Source organism: Brachyistius frenatus, unplaced genomic scaffold, assembly GCF_029030835.1.
Source record: "Brachyistius frenatus isolate BFR_SWC_R1_liver_20210118 unplaced genomic scaffold, ASM2903083v1 Contig_13, whole genome shotgun sequence".
In the NCBI taxonomy this organism is placed as follows: Eukaryota; Metazoa; Chordata; class Actinopteri; family Embiotocidae; genus Brachyistius; species Brachyistius frenatus.
The window spans coordinates 3,352,607-3,368,127 of record NW_027210612.1 but is presented as its reverse complement, the minus strand read 5'-3'; the positions used below and the strand labels follow the sequence as shown (position 1 = coordinate 3,368,127).

At 42.6% G+C, this 15,521-nt stretch overlaps 1 protein-coding gene across 1 annotated transcript in view; it reads right to left on the bottom strand.

Annotated features, from left to right (window-relative positions):
• Window positions 1-4,767: 4,767 nt before the first annotated feature.
• The window catches only part of LOC138617650 (transcription factor COE3-like), a 67,232-nt gene continuing 56,478 nt past the window's right edge, over window positions 4,768-15,521 (bottom strand). The window contains 7 exon segments of the mRNA XM_069692809.1: window positions 4,768-4,919; window positions 6,374-6,406; window positions 6,409-6,462; window positions 6,888-7,073; window positions 7,481-7,652; window positions 7,900-7,965; window positions 12,964-13,052. Coding sequence (XP_069548910.1) covers window positions 4,888-4,919; window positions 6,374-6,406; window positions 6,409-6,462; window positions 6,888-7,073; window positions 7,481-7,652; window positions 7,900-7,965; window positions 12,964-13,052 — 632 coding nt within the window. The 3' untranslated portion in view covers window positions 4,768-4,887.

Below are 15,521 nucleotides of genomic sequence, written 5' to 3'. Positions count from 1 at the left end.
ATTATTAATAGATGATATCATATCCAGAACTACTGGACAAAGCACTACAGAGGAGTACTATGAAAGGAGCTCTATGTGGTGGAGACTGTGGCAGAAAATACAGTTCAAGTGATATTATTTTATCACTGTAGCCTCGCACTCCATGACCAGGCAATCTTTGCAGTGTAATTTTTGGTCTAAGTGAAGCACATTGAAGGGAAATATGGTGAATACTGTATTTCTACCGGGAGAAAATCCTGCATTTGTGGTTTTGAAATGCACTGAAACATTGATGAAGTATCAAATGACACCCAAATACAAGTTTAATGGATTTTGAAGCACTGGGATACTTTGCTCATCCTTCTTGACTACAGTGAGTGAAGTGGAAATCTTTGTGATGATCTAGAGTTTTCCTTGAAAAGCTGACTCCCAGTGTACAGTAGCAGGGGAGCAGTGTCTTATCTGATGTACAGATTCACAGACAGGAGTCTGTGCTAATATGGGGCTGTTTGAAAAAAAAAAAAAAAAAAAAAGGGTCACATTCCCTGTTTTGATTCAAATGTCGAATTGTTCAAAAAAAGGTCAGACTCCCTATTTTGATTCATTGTCATCTCAAAGTTACGATCTCTGCTTGTGCAGTTTTTATGAGTCACAGAAGCGGTATCCGACTCGTGTGTAAACTTCACGAGAGTCGAAGCCACTTTTTTTTTTTTTTTCCCCCTGCAAAAAACCACATCAGTCAGCAGTTACACAAATCCTGTCTGTCCAAGAGCAAAGCCTTAAAAAGTACATCTCAGCACTGCCCACCGAGCACAGAAGATAAACTATCGTCCACCTTTTATTTTCACGGCCCGTCCTGACACTGTACCCATGTAACGTATTATCACATCACCACGTGATAATGCCATTAAAGGTGAATGTATAAGCCTCTCAATAAGAGTTACATAGGAAGTGGATGCGTAAGGTAATATTCTCTTTTTAAGGTCAGTTTGAATTGTTTTTTCTCATGGGAAACGACAGATTGATAAAGAGCAAACAAAACCTCTTTTCTGAATGCTTGTCCTCCATGGCCTCAATGAAGGTTTCATTCCTTTATATCATCCAGCCCAATTCCCAGCATGCACGGCCATTGTGGCTCTTTCAACTGGAGCTCTCCATTGACTGGCTCATTGTCCGGCCGCTCTTTTGTGTGTGCTATCACCGGAGCACAATCTTTCACCTGAACAGCACAGGAGCGCAGCCTGGATATGGTAAAAAAAAAAAAAAAAAAACACACCAAAAAAAAAAAAAACAGCCTGAGTCACACATGTAGATGCCGGGCCGCGCAATTAACCCGACACTAATGAAGAAATGTTCAGCACGTATATATCAACTTTTAAAAATCTCCAGCGATGCTTGTTAATAACGCGGTTATTAGTCATGCTCAGGCAGCCTGCGTCACACAGAGGTTCAATATTACCGCTCAGGCTTATATTATTGAGAGGAGTTTTTTTTTTTTTTTTGAAATATAACAATGCACGAGCAGATGTTTGAAGAGTGGCCCTCGGCAACACAAGGCTAGTTAAGATCGATATTGCTTTCAATATTTCTTTCCTTTGACAGATAACCAGTACTGAGGAAAGTCTTGATAAGAGTGGCAACATATGGATGTGGTGAGCCTCGCTCTCTTTTGATTGCGTGACCCCGTGACCTTTGCCTGTGTTTGAGAGCGAGGCAGCCACATGGTAGGGTGGGGGTCTGTCAGGCTCTGGTTATGGGGCATTATTGACCCAGGATTTATAAATATTTAATGCACACATTAAGATCATGGTGGAGGGTGGCCATTAGAGTTCTCCAATAAAAGAGGCTCTCACGATGATTGAATGGCGTGGCAGAGCTAGTGGCTGGTTGTTGGGTACAGACAAACCTGCTGAGACAATATACTGTACCTCGAGCCTGCCTGCCTGCCAGGCCTCGCAGCTCCTGACACAACTTGTCATTTTTTTTTATTATTATTGTTCTTTCACCTTCAGATTTGTTTATTGTTTCTCTGTCTGCTCAGTTGTTTTTAATTTCTGAATAAATACACAGTTGGTGCAAAAAAAAAAAAAAAAAAAAGGAATTTCCCATTGAATAATAGAGACAGCAACAAGCAGAGCGACAGATCCGAAGCGGCGTATCTGAAACAGATAATGCAACGTCAGGAGGCAGATGTGTGGCCGTGTTTATCAGACACAGTGGATTATCGAGGGAATGATTTGAAGCACAAGGCATCTGAAAATTAAATAGCTCTTTTTGAGTGTATCTGTCCTTTGCGCTATCAGCAGCTGCTGGACTATCTGCAGCGCCGTGAGATCTGTGCATGCCGGTTGACATAATAAGCTGTGATATGCTGATTGCCTCTCAGGTTGCTGTCGTTTAATTGTGCATTAAAGGCAGAGGTGGCCTCGGACAATGTTGCCTTGATGAGAAATTGACATTTTGTGACCTGCTCTCCGCGACCACTCAGGATGCCAGATAAGATGCTCAGTTGTTTTTAAGGAGAACCACTATTCTTCCCTCAAACACTTCTATCCTTCTGTTTGACCCACTTGATGAGTATAGATTTCACCGCAGCCCCCCTTTTCAGCGCTCAAACTATAAGAGGTTCAAAACGATACCAGCCCTTATAGACAAAGGATAACCTTGCTCTTTCAATGTATTGATTCTTTATTAACTAGGTGGCTTAATGCAATGAAATGAGGGATTTGAATGAGCCCCATTTGGGGTGCTTTGAATAAAAAGCTTGCACTGTTTATGAATGACTACAATGAACCTTTGAAGCACCACAGATGCAGGATATGCTGATACAAAGACCAGTAGGAATATGTCACAATGTCAGAGTGCTTTGCTGAAAGAATATGAGTAAAGAGCAGTTTTCATCTTTTATGGATGTTACACTTTTCCACATGTTTCAAACAATTATCTCTATAGCAATGTCTAAACACTACATCTTACAGACGAATCACAGGCTTGTCCTCAGAAGTTTCTACTGTCTTTTTCTTGGTCCTGATTGTCAGTTTGTCTGCCAGCCAAACTGTACTTAAAACTGAAGAAGTCCACAGTTGAGGAGCTTGTGTTGTGTTTTTACTGAAAATTTTAATAAAACATCACTTATTCATTTCTGTTTCCATTCCAAATGTTGACATTTTTAAATTTTTCTTCCCTGTAAACACATGTAAGCTATGTGGCAGAGTCATAAGTGGTGAGTAAAAATGACTTCTATACATTCTACAAAACAGAAAAAAATACAACCACAAATGGAGTGTTTTTTTTTATCTCCAAGGTTGTCCCTCATGCACATTAGTCTCTATTGGGTCTTAACAACTATCATATGGGTCACAAACAATTTATTTGACAATACAACCAACAAAGTTTTCTCCAAAATGGTCTGTATAGATAATTTAAAATCAATATAAAAATAAACAATGAAGTTTGACTTCCCCTTTAAAAAAAATGGACAGAGAGTCTTGACGGAGTAACACAAATTTTTGAGGATACACATGAAATATATGCACATTGCATTTCATCAAATACAAAAAGAAAACAAATGAAGGCAACAGTTCTTGGCTGAATTATCTGTGCTGCATCACTATATTAAGGGCATGACGATTAATACATACATAATGAAAAGCAATATACAAAATTTCAGAGATAAATACATTATTTATAGTTGATATGTTACAAAATTTCCCTCAGTGAGCGCAAGTGTGTGTTTGAACAGAAATATGACGATGAACTACTATACTCCTACATTGTCAATGGATTTTAATTTTGTTTTTTAAATGTTTTTTGTTGATCTAAAAGAACATGAAAAAGACAGATGTATAAATATTTAGCACAAGTTTGGCAATATCACAATAGTCTACAATTTTTAACCACATATAAAACACATAAGGGAGTTGGAGCTAGAAGGGGGAGACTGCTCCTCATCAACAAGAAACAGACTTCACAGTAGCCTAGGAATGCATTAATATACAGTGCTAGCAAAAAAGTTGAAAAACATGGCAAAACACACTTGCTTAAAAGGAAGCTCTAGACATGGAAGTACATCATATTCATCAACAGAGCAGTGTTTTGTACACATCAGTGTGCTTGTTGAATCAAAGAGGATTTTTTTTTTTTACTTTTGAAGATGATTTCTAGCTACAATAAATTACAAAATTTAAGTTAAAATGCAGGAATGAAACATGATACAACCTTACCCACCCAAGCCCCGCCCCTTTTCACTCATAGTTGTTGTACTTTTATGATCAATTTTTCTACATTATATATCTCATATATTTTCCAGTTGAAATTCAAACTGTCTTGGCCCCTGTGTATTTTTCTCACACATAAAAATACAAAAAAGTCACATTATAAAGACACACAACTGTTGTGAATCTATTAAAAGAGAGTTGAAACAGAAAAAACAATTTCTGAGGCAAACAAGTTCATTGGCAAATGTACTGTACATCAGTGTTTTTACTTTACAACCAAATGGTGAGTCCACAGAGTCCCTTCCAGTATTGAACGTGTGGTCGATTGGAACATATCCGAGGCCGCAGCACAACCCGACAGGTATACAAAATAAACCCTTCGTCATCATGTGTCCTCTTCAAGGGTGATAAAATGGGGCAAAAAAACATGGGACAACAAAAAAAAAAAAAAAATCCCACAGAAAAAAATATTGTTCCTTGTGAAATCCTTTTTTTCTGCAGGTTGCGAAAGTCTTTTAAAAAGAAAATCATTTCTTTCTTTCCTTTTTTTTCTCTTTTTTTTTTCTTCGTCTTTAAAAACAGAACAAGCGGTTGAACTATACATTACACCAGCGTTTTGCAGTGTGCTGGGGGGAGTGTCCTGTGAAGTGGTAGTGTGGAGACTGGTGCTTGAGATGATAACAAAGTGCATTTACATTGGAGGGACAACCAGGCCGGACATGGCTGGGGACAAAAGGAGACAAAAATGAAAGAGAGATTAGTCTTGTAGCCTAAAACAAGCGTGGATAAAAATATAAAACTTTATTACAATGTTGTAATTCAGTGCATGCGTGTGTGTGTGTGTGTGTGTGTGTGTGTGTGTGTGTGTGTGTGTGTGTGTGTGTGTGTGTGTGTGTGTGTGTGTGTGCGTGCGTGCGTGTATGTTCAGCCGTCTGACGGTGCGCAAGTTCGTGGATGCATGCCTTTAATGTGCCTGTTTGCGTATGTGCCTGTGAGTGTTTGCCGTGTCCGCCTGCCTGCCGCTGCACGTCCTCCTAACGGGGAGAGTCTGAAAACCTCCCTCCTGCTCTGACATTTCAGCCCCCAGCACGCCAGTCCTGCTATGTGTGATATTTCTCCTGGCGTTGGGGTAATGGCAAACAGTGGCCCAGACTCCCAGGAGACGCGGCCGTGGTGACGGCAGAGCAACAACACGGTCACTTCCCACAATGCCACAATGCTACAGTACCAGACTCCCCTCAGATTCACTCCTATCGCTTCCCTTTCCTCCCCTCATCTCTTTATCCTTGACTCTCCAACACTGAGCAGCGCATTAGACCTACATTTCCCCCCAAGTTGTGCCTCGGCGTCATTATCCAAGAGAGATTAGGCAAGATCAAAGGTAGCTTCCGTTATTTTACCAAGACCATCTGCTTAGGATATCATTAGCAACTGTACCTCACCCTGAGAGTTTATATATTCAGTATTTTCGCACGTTTTAACAATTAGGCGACTGGTGAAGTGCTGGGATGATATATTATTATATTGCTCTGAGTATATTTGTAGAGTCATGGTTGAAATGCTTTTAAGTTTGCCAGCGCAGATGATGGCAAGGCATTGCTCATTAATTTCTGCACAACATGTATTAATAAGTATGAACGTGTAGCAAGATGAACTTTAATTTCCCACTTCATTAAGCCCAATGTTATTAATCTTGGGGCACACACTACGGCTAAGCTTGTTTTCAAAGCAATCATGTTGGTCATGACACATGCACAAAACCTAATAAACATAATTACTGAAACAATTCGGGGAAGGTCTTTTCCTGCGACATCAGAGGGGATCATTTGTACGAAAGGGCAACAAGGATGTACGTTTGCGTGAATGCTTGCACAGACACTCGCGATCCTGCGCTCGCACGTGTATGTGTGTAAAGACATGCTCTGTGTAAGTGGCAGTGTGTGTGTGTGTGTGTGTGTGTGTGTGTGTGTGTGTGTGTGTGTGTGTGTGTGTGTGTGTGTGTGTGTGTGTGTGTGTGTGTGTGTGTGTGTTTGAGTGTAAACTGAAAGGTGTAAATTGGCCTGTCAAAATGCATATATTTGTAATGATTAATCCCTCACCAAACCGGACAGAGGCCTGAGCAGCGGTATCTGACCAGTAGTCCGTAGGGAAGGGATGAGGGGGTGAGGGGGGCTCACCTTGCAGTCCGTTGCCGTTGGCGCTGGTGCAGGAGGGGGTGGGGAGGCCTGGGGTCGGACCACAGGGGCGAAGGCGCTCTTTTGTTTAACTGCAGAGACGATAGGGAGGGAGAGGAAAGGAGGGAGGGCGAGAGGGAGAACGTGCTGTGAGTAGTGCTCGAGAGGGAGAGGGCAGTTAAGGTAAGGCTGGGATAGTATTACTGCCAGCGGGGATACACGATCAGTACTCACAGGCCCCTACCATCAACATCTTGTCCGGTTGAACGAATACAAGTGGCATTTGGTGCAGCACACATAAAAATGAATATTTCTTCAGTTCTGAACTACATGTGTGTTCTCCGAAGTACTAAAACTAAACAAGCCCCCGCGAATGAATAGTAATATATTATCACCATCAATAATATTATAACCCTGTCAGAAATGATTCATAGAAGTGAAAACGAATGTGGGAGCTGGAATTAAATCAGCAGCAGCTTAGTGCTACTACGGCGTGGAATAGTGGCAAGCTACTCACTTCCATATGGGGAGTTGGCAGAGGATCCGTTGAGGAACCCAGGGGAGCTTGGCACTCCCAGGTTCATACCGGCATTGCCGTAGCCATTCATGCTGTTGCTGACGGTGTTGTAGCTCGACTGCTGTGGGGTGCTGCTGGAGATGTAGCCCCGGGGGGACACGCTGCTGGTGTTCCGGCTGTAGCCCACTGAATACCACGGGCGAGAAGATGGAAAGCGATTTTCAGTCATTTCTGTCTTTGCTTCTGTGTAGTATTTACAAGAGAAATGTTTGCTGATTACAGTGAATGACGAGGAAAATGTATTGCTGCACTCAAACATTTTTGTATCAGCACATTCAGCAGTTTAGTAAGACAAGAAATTGGCACTTAATTGGCCCCTTTAACTGCCCATGAGGACGGGGCCAGTGTTCAAAAATATCATTTCTATCTTTTTTTTTTATTTTATTTTAATTAGTAAAAAAAAAAAAAAAAAAAAGTGAAATTTAACTATTTCTCAAACCCCTCAGGAATCCCCTCAAGGGCCCCTCACAGGCCACATGCACCCCACTTTTTGAGAACCCCCGAGTTGCGGAGCCATACCCTAAATCACATACCTTGGTCATTCCCTTGTGACTCAGACACATTGACTGCTAGTTGGCTGCTGAAGGAGTTGACTCCCATCATGCCGTGGGAGGCTGTGTTAGCGAGCGAGGGGATCTGGTTGTGGTTGCGGGGAACGCTGTACAGGGCCTCGGCGATGTCAGCTGCCCTCTTCAGAATGATCTCCTGAGAAGCGCAGAAAAGGCAGAGGTTTTGTTATTTATGGTTGTTGTTTTTTTTTGTTTTTTTTATAGCTGTGCTTTTTCTTTGATGCACGGTTCATGGCTATATGGTTAACTCACAATGCATATAGCCTACATTGTTCCAGATATAGTGGTGAAAATACCCTTTGGTGATGCAATCAGTACATTTTCAATTGTTTCTCATTTAGCAGAGGTGTGAGCATGCTGAGAGCAGCTGTGTGGATGCAGACCTGATTGTTGTGGGGCATTCCATACAGGGCTTCGACGAGGTCAGCCGCCCTCTTCAGTAACACCTCCTGATGAGGAAAACAGGGAGAGGAAATGTTAAGACCCAAACAGATCATAGCGGAGACCCCCAGTGGTGTGTACAGTAACAAAGAAATATGAAAAGCAACCTTGCACAGCAGAGTCGGGGAGAGCTGTAGAGATGTTTACATAGTCAGCCGTCTAAATAAAAGCCACCTTGATTTAAGGGGCACCAGAGCTGCATTTGTACGGCACTACCATTTTGCTCCTTCCAACCATGCAGAGCAGTGAATAATGTTCCCTATCTTAATTAAACTGGCATAGTCCTTTAAAAACAACACTTCACCCCTGATTCTGGGCTTCGCGTTTGCTCTGGAGTTCAGCGCTGAGTCCCCTCTCTTCAGAACAATAAAGTGAATTAGCTCTGGGTTAATCTAGTTCTGTTGTAATGACATTAAGGAATTTTTCAATTAACCTCTTTGACTGGCTGTTGCAAAGGACTTCACAAATGACTTCCCATCCAGCAAGAGCTGGGTGCTTGTGCCTTGGGGACACGGATGCTCAGGATGTGGTCTTATCCATGTCTGCATGCTTGCCCCTGCTTGACAATGCGGATTAGCTGTGTTGCTTTGGCTCTTAACACTGAAAATGAGTTGGCCCCGGATCCTGTTCCCCCCACTCTGTTTCGGGCTTTTAGCTAGGTGGGGTTTGGCCCATTTGTGTGTCTTTATCTGCTCTTTGAATTCAGCACTTACAATTAAATCCCTCTCAAGCAACCAGACTGCTCTCTTTGTTTTCTATAATACAGAAGGCAATATGCTCTATGAAAACCCTCTCCTCCTTTTAGAGTGCATCTAATCTGACAAAGGCAAGTTGCAGACATGGCTGTTGCGTGTGTTTTTAAAATGCTCGCTTGTTGTCACCTGCTGTAAAGCAGAGATTTGTCGAGTGTGCTGTTAGAACCCTGGTTAAAAGCAATGCAAATCTGTCACCAGAAACATCTCAGATGGTGCTTGTTTTCTTCCCACATTCGCTGTGTTTTCTTTTGCGGGCCTCGGTAATTTGTCTGAAGTGTTCCATCACTTGGCAATAGCAGTGTGGGATTAAGACGGCAGCTGCCGTAAATGAATGTAAACACAGCCTTCGCGCCTTCAAACAGCGGCCTCCAAGACTTGGCCTGCATTTCCGAGGCACAGCGTTTGTAGTGTGTACGGAGTGTGTGTATGGGCCCTTTCATCCTGAGGAGCATATCTACCACAGCCCTTGATTTATCAAGATGAATCACTGTAGAAGCCACTTCCAGCGTATGCCATGCTCTCTTATAGAAACATATCGCTTAATCCACCCCAAGTTACCGGATGGGTGGCTCTTAGAATGGGCATTTACCTCTGAAATTGGTGTGTATGCTCAACGTTGCATGCATCTAGTTTGCATACAAATAAAGAATTATGGTTGTCGTGAGGCAGGTAGACTAAATGAGAGGACCAGCTGTCTTGATGTGTTCTCATCAGGCAGAACAGATTTCTCTCTCTCTTGCTGAGTGAGATAAAGTGGTTTTCTTTCTTTTTGTCTGCAGTTAATAATTACCAATAATCTATTCTATCATATTTCAAGATCTTCTACATGGCTCTCAATTTTAAACAACAATTAAAGCAATTAAGACTGTCGCATTCACAAGCCATGTTTCATTCTCTGTAAAACGTCCTCTCCCTCCTTGTCCATATGGTGCTTTGCAGCAGTGACATAAGGACAGCTTGGAAAAAGGAGGAGAGAAAACGATATTGCCTCTCATCCTTAATCTGTCGTTTACCGCGTGGTGTCTTAACTAACCAAGCTGACTCGCAGGGCTATGCTTAAGTGGCAACCTAGTCATATCGGCGAATGATGAGAAGTGCTGCACCCAATCAAGGAAGAAGTTTGTTTTCCTCTGACGAGACGCTTTCAGGCGTATTAGCTCACGCTGTGAATACGATTAGCACGGAATAGTGTTCTGAGGGCATTTCCATGTAAATCTCAATACTGCTCCAGCATAAGTGTAATTGGCTTTCTTGTCATGGAGACATATCAGAACACACCATGTTAAATGGAAACAATTAAAGGCTTCAAATGATTTCTGTTGTTCTGTGACAAATGCGTGACAGATTTCTTCTATTGTTTGCCATGCTTTGCATAAAGGTCTCTTGTTCCGCGACTGTTTAAATGGCGCCGCTCCGATGACAGATCACCTAAGATTTAGAGGCTGTTTTATGTTATTGCTGAGGAAAAAAAAAAAAAAAGAATGAGAGGAAGCCATAACAAATGATGTGTTATAAAAAATATCTAACAATAAGGAGACGTGGTCTAAAACAGCCTGAATGTGACTCTTCAAGCACTAGATTAACACGGATGTTGTATTTATATTATCACAGTTAATAAAAGAGGGCCTAGGTTATGTAGCTCGGAGTGCTAATGCCATTATAAAACTGTAAGGCAATTACTCTGTTAGCTCTAGCCTGAGGTAATGAATGCATTTAGAAGCATAGGGCCATTAGATGAAGGTACTTCAAAGAGCACAGGAAGAGAGATTCATTTAAATACATGGGTAATTGCTTGACATGAACACATTTGTAATATTTTCTCCTTGTGGATTACACAAAGAATTGGAAAAGAATGGGCTTATGCTCATTTTGGGAGGAAAGAAAAGAATCCAAAGCAATCAGCTTAATAATAAAACAATATTGAGTTTCCACTTTTAATTTCATAATGAATCTAATTTGTTACAGAAGAGAGAAATTGAGTGTGATATAATGTGATATCCAGTCTATTTGTCCATTACTGCCAGAGGGCACAAAATGGTATTATAAATTGTCTTTTTTATATTATGAATAGAAAATTGTTTTATAACAAGATCTTAAAAAGGAGGGTGAATTCCAAAGTCTCTCTTCACTTAACGCGATGCCCGCAAACCAATCTCCTTTCTCATCACTTGACTGCTCACACTTATTACTTTCATATTCACCCTGGACTTTGCATTGAATTTTTATATCTCCACTCCTCCCACAGGGTCAGACTGTCATCTGCGATGTTGTCTTAGAATTACGAGGTAAACTTCAATCAGAGGCAGCTTCCCCCCTTTTTTTCTCTGTGTAGCAACAATATTAGCGTGCATCCCTCGCTATCCATGAGCACTCCCATATTGGCTTTCTGTCTCCTTACAATTACCACGTGTCTTACTGGTCCCAGGGAGAAGGCTGGTGGAAATCAATAGCGCAGTAATATTATCAACTGGAGGGTGAAGTCATGCGGGGGGGGGGGGGGGTAGAGGCGGCGAGTGGGCTTGGTGTCGATTTGCCTTTCTGCTAATGCACACCGTGCGTCCTCCAGCTTTATCTTCTTTTTATAGAGTCTCCCTACCTCACCTGCACCCTGTAATGGCTGTTCTCTATATGCTGTTTCTGTTCTCATTCCAAATGTACATGCCAGCCTCAGCCCGCCGCAGGCTGTTTTATTGGGAATGTGCTTTTGACCCCGAGAGCTGACCCTCAGATGGCAAGCTTAACAATGACGAATCACTTGGTGGGATCATTTACATGCCCCCTGAACCCCATATTTGGGTCCATTAGAGAGCAAATCAAATATTTATGTTGTTTATTGGAAGTGCAGGGTTTCATCTCACTCTGTGATTGTTTCATGCAAAGGCTGGGAGACCGTGCTATATTAAGTATACGCACACCCAGGAAACTAATCTCGGGTTCAGTGTCAAAATCTGTCTCACAGCCAACAACGTTTTGTATTCAAGGAAAGAAGCGAGGTTCCTCTGTAATAAAGCTGTGTTTAACATTGCTGCTCTCTTTGTTCGAGAGATGTGGATTTCACAAAGACACTGTGCTACTTTATAAAATAGAAACAGTGAAGCTAGATTGACCGGTGATGCCTGTGGAGATAGAGCGAGTCATGTGGATATTAAAGGTAAGTGTACTTTACCTTTTGGTCTACGTTTACAGTTGAAATTAGAGCAACATTTCATGTCTAGGTGTTGTTTCCTGTCTCCACAGGGACTGAGTCTAATTGAAACACTTCATATAGTGAACCAGGGACTCGCTGTGATGTTCCATTTCTCCACATTGCCTTGGTCAAACGTCTATAGCTACCACACAGTCTGTTCTTTATTAAATTGTCCGTTGGACATTAATGATATTGCTGTGTTGCATGCTGGGATTTAATAGATAAGGTCTTTAAAGGTTTTACAGTATTATTAAAACTCTGAGGTGGCCTCCACTTTACTGCCTGCTGAGGGGTTTTGAATGTACTAATCAGTCATATTATTACACTTGACACATCTGGAACGTCAGTCATCAAAATGGTTACTGGCAGGGTAGCAATTAGTGCAAACACACAGATAGATTTTATCAATAGGAAATGGAAAGACTAAAAGAATCAAAGGGAAAGAAAAAGGATAAAAGAATCAAAGAGTTTCTGCAGGGGAGGAGAATTAATAAAAGGAAGAAAAAAAATGTGCACCTTAGTTTTCATGCTCAAGTCTTTCAATATGGCAGCCCATTTATGTGCCACACCAATGTGTCTAAAACTGATGTGGCTTTCAACTCGTTCGCTCAGGTTCAAAAGAAAACAATAAGAAAGCCAAAGCGTAATGACATGCAGTCTTTGTCTATTAGCCGCAGTAAGACTAGGGGGTTTACGGCACAGGGTTCTGTAAACAAAAGATTAAACCAAATCGAGCTGCAGAAAATGAAAGGAAAACATGAGTGGGGTAATGAGGGTGCAGACGTCGTTTCTGACCAGATTACCATCTCCACAGACTACTGGAGAGGAAAACGCCTGATTGAGCTATTTTACCACACAGAGAGTTTGCGCCTCTCTCCACACACCAAGACCAATACCATTACCACACTGGTTAGTGGCTAAGCCACATATGTGAAGTAAAGCAGTTTAGGGTCACAGTGCTTTGCGCTAATGTTGTTTTGTTTATTTGTCACATTCAGAGTATTTAGACATCACAACCCAGGCTGGTCTGGGTTTTTTCTGTGCAGCGGAGAGACTATACTGACCTTTGGTAACCTCTCAGGATCGCCGGGGTGTCTGGGGATGACCTTCTGCAGCCTCTGGAAACCATAGTCGATGGTCGGCTCATTCAGGGCTGAAAGACAGAAAGAAAGAAGGAAGGAAAGAGAAGATGAAAATTAGAAGCATTTCAGGGCTAATTTTGCCACAGACGGGGAGAAACTAATTGAGAAATCTGTTAGAGTTTACAGTATAAAAGTCATTTCAGAATGCCTAATTTCGTGGAAACCTCAGGGGTAAGACAATGTTTTATGAAACATCAGCGGCTCTGGAGGGGGGGCGAGTGATGGAAAATGACACAGGTCCCTCTGACACTTGTGCCACCAAGTGCTATTCCATTAACAGCCATGATGACCTACATCAGTCTGAGAATCCTTCTGAGGGACCCTCCCCCTTTTTATCTGCTTGAGAATATTGACTACAGCAAACTACATAGCAGGGGTCTTTTAATCTAACAGAGCTTTAATAATCTGTGAAAGGCTGTCCACACATTGATCTAGTGTAAGTTGCTGTCATTTCACCCTTCTGCACCAACTGTACTGCAACACTGGGCCCGTGAAATACGGCAGCAGATCCCATGGAGCCATTAATCTCTCCCACCCCTCAAATAGTAATCTGGGGCATGAGGCATATTGGGCGATGAATCAGAGGCACAAAGTAAATGAATCATAACCCAGACTTTGGTGAGAGCAGGGCGTTTTATGTCTGACAGTCCTAATGGGTAATTGAAGGTTTCCTTACAGCTCCGCCTGATTCTAAACAATCATGTGTACACTCATAGGCAGGACACGGCGAGGGAGGGAGGGCAGAGCAGGGGAGGAGGGGGAAGGAAGGAGGAGAGCAGTGTAAAGGGGGAAGGAACGACTTAATAGAGAACATCACTTCTCAATGTAGATATCATTTTCAGGAGAGTAACTCCGCCGAACAAGGCGCTTCATAAATCAATGGCTTTCTATGGAGACTAATAAGAGCTGCCTGCCTCTATTCATTGTTCAGCCTGTAATTTGGCCCATCACTCATTACTCAGCATGTAATTTCAGCATTAACACCGCACAGCTCGCTGAACCTGCTGAACACCAGAGAATGTGAAAGCAAGCGAACACCCCCTCACCCCCCAAAAAACACACACACACACACACACACACACACACACACACACACACACACACACACACACACACACACACACTGAAGCACAAGCCAAGGAGTCGAACATTTATGTTTCTCATTCTTTGTTTTGTTCCCTCTCATCTTAATACACATACAAGCCTCCTTGCACACAACCTGTGGACACACACACACACACACACACACACACACACACACACACACACACACACACACACACACACACACACACACACACACACACACACATCCTGTACCCACTCATGTACCCAAAAACACATGCACGTACAATCACACATGCACCACTTGTGCCAAAACCTGAATACAGTAATTGCCAGCTCGACCGTGATCAAATGGAGCAATTATGTGTTCAAGCATGGACAATGCAGGGTGCTAATCGATAGCAAGGATCTGGCCAACAAATACAGTGGTATTCAGCCCTATAGGCCTGACACACCTGAATAAACCCCACGCCACAACAACATACACTGGAGGAAATCTGATTTGACATGTCATCATGTGTCCTGGAACGACAAAGGTCTGCTTCGGAATGTGGGGGAAAGCCATCTTCTCCTTAATAAAGGATTGATCTGCCGTATTGATCGTACATGACAAGGCTGTAGCAAGGAATTTGCCCCTTTTCTTTTGTTATTTCCACCCCCCTTCTTATCTATGCACTCTGGCAGTCCTATACATGTGTAGATGTGTACACACACACGAGGGTGTGTGTGTGTGTGTGTGTGTGTGTGTGTGTGTGTGTGTGTGTGTGTGTGTGTGTGTGTGTGTGTGTGTGTGTGTGTGTGTGTGTGTGTGTGTGTGTGTGAGTGCATGTGCCCGGCTGAGAGAGCATACGTGCGCGGCAGCCCTGCCAGACCCCGCTGCTCAGTGTGATGTAAATTGTGTATGTGTAAAAAGCACTCCATAATCAGGCCATCCATCATCAGAGGCTGTCAGTGGGCTCTCTCAGGGTGATACATCACGCTCTCCTGTCCTCTGCCTCAGCTGGGGCCTACACAACCCGCCAGGCATGCTGGGAACACAGCCGGAGAGTCGTACAGTACAGGACGAGACCTATAGGTTGGGAGAGGTCTTCTGTTTGATGTGCCTTTCTAATTATAATGACGCCCACTGTAAATGCACACCTAAGAATTCCGATAAATGTGATTCGGATGGTCAGGCATCCTGAATCCTTGAAGCACACTATCAACAGTTTTTACAGTTTACATGACATGCCTTGAAATAGAGAAATTGAAATGTGTCAAACAAAAGAAAAATCATATTTAAAGTTGAGGCTGAAAACATGTCCCGCTGCTCTGCACTTGCGGCTCGAGCGGCAGGCATGATCTCCACATGTCGACATGTCGCCATCTCATCTATCATGGAGATGATCTTTGTAACAACCCCGGCGTAATGAAAT